This window comes from Anomaloglossus baeobatrachus, unplaced genomic scaffold (assembly GCF_048569485.1).
Source record: "Anomaloglossus baeobatrachus isolate aAnoBae1 unplaced genomic scaffold, aAnoBae1.hap1 Scaffold_412, whole genome shotgun sequence".
Taxonomy (NCBI): domain Eukaryota; kingdom Metazoa; phylum Chordata; class Amphibia; order Anura; family Aromobatidae; genus Anomaloglossus; species Anomaloglossus baeobatrachus.
Window position 1 is genome coordinate 224,325 of NW_027443456.1, and position 12,306 is coordinate 236,630.

The 12,306-nt window shown below is 47.1% G+C and overlaps 1 protein-coding gene across 1 annotated transcript in view; it reads left to right on the forward strand.

The window, feature by feature from the left end:
* Positions 1-5,038: 5,038 nt before the first annotated feature.
* The window catches only part of LOC142277656 (carbohydrate sulfotransferase 8-like), a 45,674-nt gene continuing 38,406 nt past the window's right edge, over positions 5,039-12,306 (forward strand). Inside the window, exon 1 of the mRNA XM_075332645.1 lies at positions 5,039-5,441. Within this exon, the coding sequence (XP_075188760.1) occupies positions 5,039-5,441 (403 nt within the window). The remainder of the gene's footprint in view (positions 5,442-12,306) is intronic.

Below are 12,306 nucleotides of genomic sequence, written 5' to 3' on the forward strand. Positions count from 1 at the left end.
GATTCACCATTCACAATTGGTGATGTCACAGCTCATCTCCTCCCCCTGTACGACTGATAACACCTCTGTATACAGTAGATAATACAAAATCCACTATTCAGAATAGGTGATATCACAGCTCACCACCTCCCCCTGTACGACTGATAACACCTCTGTATACAGTAGATAATACAAAATCCACTATTCAGAATAGGTGATATCACATATCACAGCTCACCACCTCCCCCTGTACGACTGATAACACCTCTGTATACAGTAGATAACACAGGATCCACCATTCACAATTGATGTCACAGTTCACCACCTCCTCCTGTACAATGATTTATAACAACTCTATATACAGTAGATAACGGAGGATCCACCATTACAATAGGTGACGTCACAGCTCATCTCCTCCCTCCTGTACAATGACTGATAACACCTCTATATGTAGTAGATAACACAGGATCCACCATTCACAATAGGTGACGTCACAGCTCACCTCCTCCTGTACAATGACTGATAACACCTCTATATACAGTGTCTAACACAAAATCCATCATTACAATAGATGATATCTCAGCTGACCTCCTCTTCTACGATTGATAATACCTTTATATACAGTAGATAACACAGGATCCACCATTCACAAGTGATGTCACAGTTCACCTCCTCCTCCTGTACAATGATTTATAACAACTCTATATATAGTAGATAACGGAGGATTCACCATTCACAATTGGTGATGTCACAGCTCATCTCCTCTTCCTGTACTATGATGGATAACACCTCTATATACAGTAGAAAACACAGGATCCACCATTACAATAGGTGATATCACAGCTCACCTCCTCCCCCTGTACGACTGATAACACCTCTGTATACAGTAGATAATACAAAATCCACTATTCAGAATAGCTGGTATCACAGCTCACTTCCTCCCCTTGCTTTAAAATTACATTTGATCTGGGCATGCTCAGTTAATACAAACAATAGAGTCTGAGTTGTTCTGTTGCTGCTATTGTGCATGTGAAAAATCAGAAGTACGAATCGGGCGGCACGGTGGCTCGGTGGTTAGCACTGCAGTCTTGCAGCGCTGGGGTCCTGGGTTCAAATCCCACCAAGGACACTATCTGCAAGGAGTTTGTATGTTCTCCCCGTGTTTGCGTGGGTTTCCTCCGGGGTCTCCGGTTTCCTCCCACAATTCAAAAATATACTAATAGGGACCTTAGATTGTGAGCCCCAATGGGGGACAGTGTTGCCAATGTATGTAAAGCGCTGTGGAATTAATAGCGCTATATAAATGAATAAATATTATTATTATTATTAATACTAGGCCTAGTTTCCAGTGTGAAAATTGCAAGATTATTTTTTGACATTAACTTAACTGATTTAAACAATACATTCTAAATAGATCCGCTTTGATATGAAATGGATCCAATACAGACCTCATCTACGGCCACTGGAAACACCCGAAAAAGGGCTTTTGGGAAGCAGCAATGCTATTAGGATGACTATAACAGAGAGTAATAGAGGAAGGGTCTAATATCCGCGCCAAGGACTCAATGGATCCAAGAAGAGATTAATGCTTCTTTTAATATCATGCACAGGTCTACGCGTTTCAGGAGTCGCAGCTCCCTTCTTCAGGACAACAGGCAGAAAAACATCAAATCTCGGCCACTGGAAACACCCGAAAAAGGGCTTTTGGGAAGCAGCAATGCTATTAGGATGACTATAGATGTCTAGGGATAACCCATGGAACATGGTGAACAAATGCAGGGTTACAGCTGAGTGACCCTTCACAAACAAGAGCTGCGAGCCTCAGATGTGAGCCCCGTGGTGTAATCCTCGGAGAACGGCAGAAGGGTCTGTATTACTGAAGACGGGGAGACGATGCTCCTTCCTACGTGAGGAGGAGGATGAATGGCAGAAGGGTCTGTATTACTGAAGACGGGGAGACGATGCTCCTTCCTACGTGAGGAGGAGGATGAATGGCAGAAGGGTCTGTATTACTGAAGACGGGGAGACGATGCTCCTTCCTAGGTGAGGAGGAGGATGAATGGCAGAAGGGTCTGTATTACTGAAGACGGGGAGACGATGCTCCTTCCTAGGTGAGGAGGAGGATGAATGGCAGAAGGGTCTGTATTACTGAAGACGGGGAGACGATGCTCCTTCCTAGGTGAGGAGGAGGATGAATGGCAGAATGGTCTGTATTACTGAAGACGGGGAGACGATGCTCCTTCCTAGGTGAGGAGGAGGATGAATGGCAGAATGGTCTGTATTACTGAAGACGGGGAGACGATGCTCCTTCCTAGGTGAGGAGGAGGATGAATGGCAGAAGGGTCTGTATTACTGAAGACGGGGAGACGATGCTCCTTCCTACGTGAGGAGGAGGATGAATGGCAGAAGGGTCTGTATTACTGAAGACGGGGAGACGATGCTCCTTCCTAGGTGAGGAGGAGGATGAATGGCAGAAGGGTCTGTATTACTGAAAACGGGGAGACGATGCTCCTTCCTAGGTGAGGAGGAGGATGAATGGCAGAAGGTTCTGTATTACTAAAGACGGGGAGACGATGCTCCTGCCTAGGTGAGGAGGAGGATGAATGGCAGAAGGGTCTGTATTACTGAAGACGGGGAGACGATGCTCCTTCCTAGGTGAGGAGGAGGATGAATGGCAGAAGGGTCTGTATTACTGAAGACGGGGAGACGATGCTCCTTCCTAGGTGAGGAGGAGGATGAATGGCAGAAGGGTCTGTATTACTGAAGACGGGGAGACGATGCTCCTTCCTAGGTGAGGAGGAGGATGAATGGCAGAAGGGTCTGTATTACTGAAGACGGGGAGACGATGCTCCTTCCTAGGTGAGGAGGAGGATGAATGGCAGAAGGGTCTGTATTACTGAAGACGGGGAGACGATGCTCCTTCCTAGGTGAGGAGGAGGATGAATGGCAGAAGGGTCTGTATTACTGAAGACGGGGAGACGATGCTCCTTCCTACGTGAGGAGGAGGATGAATGGCAGAAGGGTCTGTATTACTGAAGACGGGGAGACGATGCTCCTTCCTAGGTGAGGAGGAGGATGAATGGCAGAAGGGTCTGTATTACTGAAGACGGGGAGACGATGCTCCTTCCTAGGTGAGGAGGAGGATGAATGGCAGAAGGGTCTGTATTACTGAAGACGGGGAGACGATGCTCCTTCCTAGGTGAGGAGGAGGATGAATGGCAGAATGGTCTGTATTACTGAAGACGGGGAGACGATGCTCCTTCCTAGGTGAGGAGGAGGATGAATGGCAGAATGGTCTGTATTACTGAAGACGGGGAGACGATGCTCCTTCCTAGGTGAGGAGGAGGATGAATGGCAGAAGGGTCTGTATTACTGAAGACGGGGAGACGATGCTCCTTCCTACGTGACGAGGAGGAGGAATGGCAGAAGGGTCTGTATTACTGAAGACGGGGAGACGATGCTCCTTCCTAGGTGAGGAGGAGGATGAATGGCAGAAGGGTCTGTATTACTGAAAACGGGGAGACGATGCTCCTTCCTAGGTGAGGAGGAGGATGAATGGCAGAAGGGTCTGTATTACTAAAGACGGGGAGACGATGCTCCTTCCTAGGTGAGGAGGAGGATGAATGGAGAAGGGTCTGTATTACTGAAGACGGGGAGACGATGCTCCTTCCTAGGTGAGGAGGAGGATGAATGGCAGAAGGGTCTGTATTACTGAAGACGGGGAGACGATGCTCCTTCCTAGGTGAGGAGGAGGATGAATGGCAGAAGGGTCTGTATTACTGAAGACGGGGAGACGATGCTCCTTCCTAGGTGAGGAGGAGGATGAATGGCAGAAGGGTCTGTATTACTGAAGACGGGGAGACGATGCTCCTTCCTAGGTGAGGAGGAGGATGAATGGCAGCCCGTGTCATCTCCCTTAACAGTCAGATAATCCCCTGATTTATCACTGATCCAAACCCTCTGAAATTTTCCATGTTGAACTTCAATATTTTGACAAGGTGGTTTAACCTTTCTTGAAATCCAGAACGAGAGCAATATCCCCCGAAGCTTCTGAGACAGGAAAGGAGATTGAGCAAAGACCTTGAAGTCTTTCTATACATACGGACGAGTGGATCCAGCTCTCCCCGAAAAATTCCTCTCTTTTTTTTTTCAGTAAAGATTCAGCCACTTTCCATAGTCTAAGAAAATCCTGAAGGCAAGGAACTGAATAGAAGGCTCACGTCTGCCTTCACCTCCTTAGCTTCCGCGAAAAAGCCCTCGGAGCTTCCCAGTCATAAGGAGTTAACATTGTCCTGTCCTTGAAGTGATTATAGTTTATATAGGGATTATCCTGTACCACAAACCCCAAAAAATGAGCCATTGGGAAAATGCAAAGTGAACAAATGCAGGATTGTGACCTGGACTACCTATGTCTCTTTATGGACCTGTTCACACTACACAATGAAGATCAGGTTTTACTTCGCTTTTTTAGTAGTAGGAGGCAGCATAAAGTAGTGACCAACACAATTATTTCAGTTGTGTGTATTTGTATTTCTAAAACTTTAATTCTAAACTTTAGCAAAGAGTCAGGAGTCCGGCGTATTCATGAGCTGTAGGCTCCACCCACCAGCCACTGATTGGTCCATCCCTCCCCATCACTGTGTACACAGATCTGGCTGATTATGGTGGATATGTTGGACATCTGCCCTCACGGTGGACTCCATGCCTCTCACGGTGGACTCCATGCCTCTCACGGTGGACTCCATGCCTCTCACGGTGGACTCCATGCCTCTCACGGTGGACTCCATGCCTCTCACGGTGGACTCCATGCCCCTCACGGTGGACTCCATGCCCCTCACGGTGGACTCCATGCCTCTCACGGTGGACTCCATGCCTCTCACGGTGGACTCCATGCCTCTCACGGTGGACTCCATGCCTCTCACGGTGGACTCCATGCCTCTCACGGTGGACTCCATGCCTCTCACGGTGGACTCCATGCCTCTCACGGTGGACTCCATGCCCCTCACGGTGGTCTCCATGCCCCTCACGGTGGACTCCATGCCCCCTCACGGTGGACTCCATGCCCCTCACGGTGGACTCCATGCCCCTCACGGTGGACTCCATGCCCCTCACGGTGGACTCCATGCCCCTCACGGTGGACTCCATGCCCCTCACGGTGGACTCCATGCCCCTCACGGTGGACTCCATGCCCCTCACGGTGGACTCCATGCCCCTCACGGTGGACTCCACGCCTCTCACGGTGGACTCCACGCCCCTCACGGTGGACTCCACGCCCCTCACGGTGGACTCCACGCCCCTCACGGTGGACTCCACGCCCCTCACGGTGGACTCCACGCCCCTCACGGTGGACTCCACGCCCCTCACGGTGGACTCCACGCCCCTCACTGTGGACTCCACGCCCCTCACGGTGGACTCCACGCCCCTCACGGTGGACTCCACGCCCCTCACGGTGGACCCACACGGTAGGCTCTACACCCACACGGTAGACTCTACACCCACACAGTAGACTCTACACCCACACGGTAGACTCTACACCCACACGGTAGACTCTACACCCACACGGTAGACTCTACACCCACACGGTAGACTCTACACCCACACGGTAGACTCTACACCCACACGGTAGACTCTACACCCACACGGTAGACTCTACACCCACACGGTAGACTCTACACCCACACGGTAGACTCTACACCCACACGGTAGACTCTACACCCACACGGTAGACTCTACACCCACACGGTAGACTCTACACCCACACGGTAGACTCTACACCCACACGGTAGACTCCACTCCCTCACGGTAGACTCCACTCCCTCACAGTGGACTCAATGCTGTTCCCAATCTCTAAATTTGGGGGGGGAATTCTATGAAACAGCTGCACAAAAAGACACAGGTGATCGACTGCTCAAATCAGTGTGACAGTCACTACTTTATGAGGGCTGTATTAAGGAGATATTTCCATCTTGGACATTTATGACAGATCCCCTGGATTTGGGGTCCACTGATGGGTTCTGACGAGCGTTGCTGGTCAACTGAGAACTAGTCGAAAATTCCATACAATGGAATAGGAATTCGAATCACCAGCATCAGACCCCGTTCTCGTCAAAGATAGAAACTTGCAGGTCCCATTGGTGGGACACACAGCTGCTGCACATTTTTAGGAGATTGCCTGGATTTGGGTTCCATCAATGGTTTCTGTCGTTCACTGCTGGTCAGTGGAGAACTAGTCAAAAATTCCATACAAAGGAATAGGAATTCTGACCACTTTGTCCACCAGCACCGGGTCCTGTTCTCCTCAAAGATAGAAACTTGCAGGTCCCATTGGTGGGAACCACATCTGCACATTTTTGGCATATCTTGTGGACAACGTGCTCACAACGGCTTTTCACTTAAGGCCTTGGATTATTAGAGAATTCCATGCATTAGCTTCAGATCTCTTATAATGGGGCTCTACATCTCACCTATTGATTTCTGGGTCATTACGCTAAATTTGCCCTCAGACAAACAAAAAGCTTCCAAATTACTGCAGGCTTCAGTCTAATCTGATTTCCCCGCTGGACACCAAGATGCATTTATATTCCCGACAGGAGGTTCCAGATGCAGTAACTGTGACCTTCAGCTTTATAGTGCCGCCAGATCATGCTGAAGTGAGGATCTCTCCGCTAAACCTGTCGTGGGTGTCACATGGCGAACTGTAAATGCGATTTTATCTCTTCTGTGTGTGTACGGGATGAAGCATAGATGGTCTCCATCTATGTAAAATCTGAACGCAAGATTAGAACATGGCCACAAGGGGGCACAAGACCAAAATAAAGACACTGGGTAAAATGGATCAAAACTAGTACAATGGAAGCTTTGGTAGTGATCAATCACCGTCAGGCATGCAACGCTTGTACCAGATTTGATAAATCACCCATTGCTTTTATGTATCCTGTGTTTTTCTCCTATGTTAACAGGCTGCACTGCATCATGTGCAGTGGCGTAACTAGAGTTCGATGGACCCCGGTGCAAAGTTTGGACCTGGCCCCCACCACCTCGGGGTACAGGATAATTATGCTGACACTTGGTTCTTTCCCTCAGCGCTCAGCATTGCCATTCTCCGATATAATATCCGATATTATAATGCATCTCCCATAGTCCTCCATATGTTATAATACACGCCCCATAGTCCTCCATATAGTATAATGCAGCCCCCATGGTCCTCCATATATTATAATACACTCCCCATAGTTCTCCATATAGTATAATGCAGCCCCCATGGTCCTCCATATATTATAATACACTCCCCATAGTTCTCCATATAGTATAATGCAGCCCCCATGGTCCTCCATATATTATAATACACTCCCCATAGTTCTCCATATAGTATAATGCAGCCCCCATGGTCATCCATATATTATAATACTCTCCCCATAATCCTCCATATGGAATTATGCAGCTCCGATATTCCTCCATATAGAATTATGTAGCCCCCATATAGCATTATGTAGCCCCCATATAGTAGCATACAGCAATCATTTATATCATTTAATGCACCCCCATAGTCCTCCATATATTGTAATACACTCCCCATAGTCCTCCATATAGCATTATGTAGCCTCCATATAGTAGCTTACAACCCCCATATCATTTAATGCACCCCCATAGTCGTCTGGTCACTGTGCTTAAATACATTTTTGTCCTTCTCCTCGTTCCCCCGCTGCTCCGGTCTCCTCAGCGCGTCCACTGTTCTGCCGCTCTGCAAATCTCAGCACAGCGTGCGCAGTAGTGACGTCATCATGCTCCGCTGTGCTGACATGTCAAAGTGCAGACACAGATGAATGATGGGAGAGAGTGCGATCCTCTGCGGTATCGGGCCCCCCTGACTTACGGGCCCCATAGCGGTAATGTGGCCTGCCGCCATTGGCGGTGTGCGACCGAGTCCTCGGGCCCTCTGATCCCCCGGGCCTGTTCATGATGGTGACAACTGTGACCCCTAAGATTGGGGTTCTAGAGCCCTGATCTCATGATCACTGAGGGGTACCTTGATTTTTTATAAAGCTCTGGAATGAGGTATCCCTTCTATTATTTCAGAAATCCTCCGTTGGGCATTTACCTGTAGACAATCATATCTTGCCATGACCTCAGCAGGTAGTTGGTGCTCTCTTGCCACACCGGCCCCGGTGCTCTCACATCCAGGTAATGATCTGCCCTTGTCAATGTCACAGAGTCTGTTGAGCCTGTCTATATGCAAATATGAGATGTGACAATAGAGACTAAGTAAAAGGTGTTTAAGTGGAAACCATAAGAATATGCTGACAGCATCTGCAAACTAATGATGTTAATTAATGATATTCCCATGGACGAGTCCGGTGCAGACAGGATGGGAAATCGAGAGAACAGACTCTGTTATTTCCGCCTTCCTTACCAGATTCTTGCTGAATTTAAATTAAGGGTAGAAAATGTCAGACTCTAATTAGGAAACTAAAATAACTTTACGCCGATAAGACAAGGCAAGAAGCCGCCGTCTCTGGACAAAGTTTCTTGGCAATCGGAGGCTACGTCCATTCGCTCCATGTAACGTGAAAAATAAAATAAATTGTTACAAGGAGAAACAATCCTTGTTTTTCTTCCATTCCATTTCCAAAACACAATATCAGAATTGAGAAGTCCGACCCGATCCCACTAACCTGTAATGTTAGTTTAAGCCTCTTATCGTTATCATTAGTGGGTCTCAGCAGCGTTAGTTGTAGTCTAACTCCGCCCCCCCCTCTGTCATTAGCAGCTTTTGTCTATGGAAATATGCATTGAAAGCCTGGTGTGTGCATTGGGCAGCTCCCAGAGCTCTGCTACATGCAAAATGTCAATCTCAGCGAGAAATGATTCTTGTTTTTCTTTCGTTTCCAAAACACAATATCAGCAGCGAGAAGTCTGACCCGATCCCAGTGACCAAGGACAATAGGCAGATTAGAGGGGCTCTGTCAGCAGATTTCTGCAATGTAACCTGAAGACCGCATGCCTGCATCTTTTATCTCAGTCTTTTTTTTTTTTGCTTACCTGCAATGTTAGCTTAAGCCTCTTATATTTATCATTAGTGGGTCTCAGCAGCTTAGTCCAACTCTGTGATTAGCAGCTTCTGTCTATGGAAATGTACACTGAAAACCTGGTGTGTGCAGGGGGCAGCTCCCAGAGCTCTGCTACATGCAAAATCTCAGACAGAAACGATTCTTGTTTTTCTTCCATTTCTAAAGCACAATATCAGCAGTGAGAAGTGGTACCTGATCCCTGTGACCAAGGGTGGACAGTAGGCAGATTAGAGGGACTCTGTCAACAGATTTCTGCAATGTAAGCTGAAGACAGCATGCTGCAAGTGTTAAAGCAGAGATTTCAGCCCTTAGCTCAATTTTGTTTTGTTTATTTGCAATGTTAGTTTAAGCCTCTTATCTTTATCATTAGTGGGTCTCAGCAGCCTGAATTGTAGTCCAACTCCGCCCCCTCTGTGATTAGCAGCTTCTGTTTATGGAAATGTACACTGAAAGCTCTCAGAGCTCAGCTACATGCAAAATCTCCAATCTTTCACTGTGTAAGAATGGCTGCAGCCACTAATCTAAGTGATAAATCATTGAACTAAGTGCCTCTTTGCCTACCGCCCTGAGATGAGGTAGCAAAAACCTGCTGACAGATTCCCTTTAAGAGACTGCACATCAAGCTTCTAAAGTTGTGTCCCAAAGCACGTGACACTCCTGGGGTGAGTGACCACTATCTGTAAAGTTAGCTTGAGCCTCTTATCTTTATCATTAGTGGATCTCAGCAGCTTAGTCCAACTCTGCACCCCTCTGTTATTAGTAGCTTCTGTCTATGGAAATGTGCACTGAAAGCCTGGTGTGGGCAGCTCTCAGAGCTCTGCACATGCAAAATCTCAATTCTTTCACTGTGTCAGAACAGCTGCAGCCACTAATCTAAGTGATACATCATTAAACTCAGGGTCTCTTTGCCTACTCATGCTGCCTTGAGATGAGGTAGCAAAATCCTGCTGACAGATTCTCTTTAAGAGATTGTACATCAAGCTTCAAAAGTCATATCCCAAAGTTGGGTGCCCACTATTGGTCAAAGTTTTGGTTCGACTCTCTATATTTCCAAAATTAGACTTAACCTCAGTTTGGTCACGTGTATTGATCAATATCATTGTCTTGGTGAAGTCCAGATGTGATTTGCATTTATGTTTTCTGCATATAATGGTCCAATCTCCAGCTATTTTGCCTAATATAAGGGTGTAATTTTTCTTGGCGATGATGTAGGTTCTGAGTTGGGCGCACATCCAATGTCATGCTGATGTGCCACCATAACGCACAAGCCTCGTCCTATCGGCTATGGTGAATCTACAACTCCCAGCATGTCTTGCCTGTTGAGAGTGAAGGCTTGATAGGCACACGGTGGAATCAACCACCATAGACCTCCAAAATCTTACGACAATCCCTTTGTTTTCCGTTGATTGTCTACATTTCTTTTTGCCTTTGTGCTTTTTGTACAGGACCCCTGTTGTGCTTATTGCCCACATCCAACGTGAGAAACCAAAGACAAATTAAATTAGTTTTCTCTTTGAAACCGTCATGAATAATTACTGTGTGTAATCGCTCCGCGCAGCGAGTGCAAGAGATGAATCTCCAAAATGAGGTTACGTTTCGACAAAAACTAGATATGGCGCCATAAATTTCACATGTTAAAAGCTGCACAGGGGCAAAATGACAAAGCAGACGTTGCGGGCTGATTTTTTTTTTTTTTCGGGCCGCCAATCTATAAATACCCATCGCTGTAGGACACAGTCTTGTTATATCCCTGCTCCACCGTACTGCTGATTTACGTATCAAAATTCATAATTAGCCTCAGTGCATTATTCAGAGGCGAGTGCCATATTTATTCAATGACAAATAAAGTGTGGGGGAGATCCATTATTTATAATGAAATAGCGCTGGAGCAGTTATTAAAAATCTATGATCTACACCATTCCCCGCAGCGACACCTCCCACAATTTCTTTAATTTGTTTTCCAATTATATTGCAAAACTCTCGGCGTGACGTGACTCTCGGCTCCTGGCTCTCAATTAGCCCGGCTGAGTCAAGAGTCCGCTGTTTATGAATGCACAGTCGATGGCGTGCCAGCTGACGGACAGGTCGACAGAACTGGTTAACTGGTGATGATATTAATTATGGGGAATGCTGCGCCTGCCATCTGGAGAACAAATGGAAGGGATGGCGGCTTGTTGTAAACATTGTTAGGAGCGTTGCATGAAAATCTTATATATGCCTTGTTTTTGTTGTTGTTTGATGTCACGATGACTCTGGGATACTGGGGAACTGGGGATGATACTCCTGATGGTGGAGATGCCTGAGTCTCCTTCCTGGAAGGGAGGGATGGGACAGGAGTGTAAATGTCAAATAAAAGTAGATATTTCTTTTTTGTGGTTCCTAAGTTGTCCCTGAAGCTAGGGGACCCTATGCTATCCCTACCTCAGGGATACTCCTGAGGGTGATTATTCCTGAGCCTCCTTCCCAGCCCTGCTCTTGACCAGTCCTCATCTGATTCCACCTTCCCTAAGGGAGGGATGGGACAGCAGTATAAATATAAAATAAATGTAGAAATTGCTTTTTTTGTGGTTCCTAAGTTGTCCCTCAAGCTAGGGGGGCCCTATGCTATCCCTAACCTCAGAGATATCCTGATGATGGGGATGCCTGAGCCTCCTTTCTTGCCCTGTTTCAGACCAGTCCTGATTTTATTCCCCCTCGCCTGAGGGATAGACTGGACAGGAGTGTAAATGTAAAATAAATGTAGAAATTACTTTTTTTGTGGTTCCTAAGTTGTCCCTCAAGCTAGTGGCCCGATTCTATCCCTAACCTCAGAGATATCCTGATGGTGGGGATGCCTGAGCCTCCTTTCTTGCCCTGTTTCAGACCAGTCCTGATCTTATTCCCCCTCGCCTGAGGAGTGTAAATGTAAAATAAATGTAGAAATTGCTATTTTGTGGTTCCTAAGTTGTCCCTCAAGTTAGGGGACCCTATGCTATCCCTACCTCAAGGATACTCCTGAGGGTGGAGATGCCTGAGTCTCCTTCCTGGCTCTGCTCCTGACCAGTCCTGATCTGATTCCACCTCCCCTAAGGGAGGGATAGGACAGGAGTGTAAATATAAAATGTATAAATTCCTTTTTTTGTGGTACCTAAGTTGGCCCTCAAGCTAGGGGCTCTATGCTATCCCTAACCTCAGGGATACTCCTGATGGTGGAAATGCCGGAGTCCTTCCTTGCCCGGCTCTTGACCAGCCTGATCTGATTTAGCCTCCTCCCAGGGAG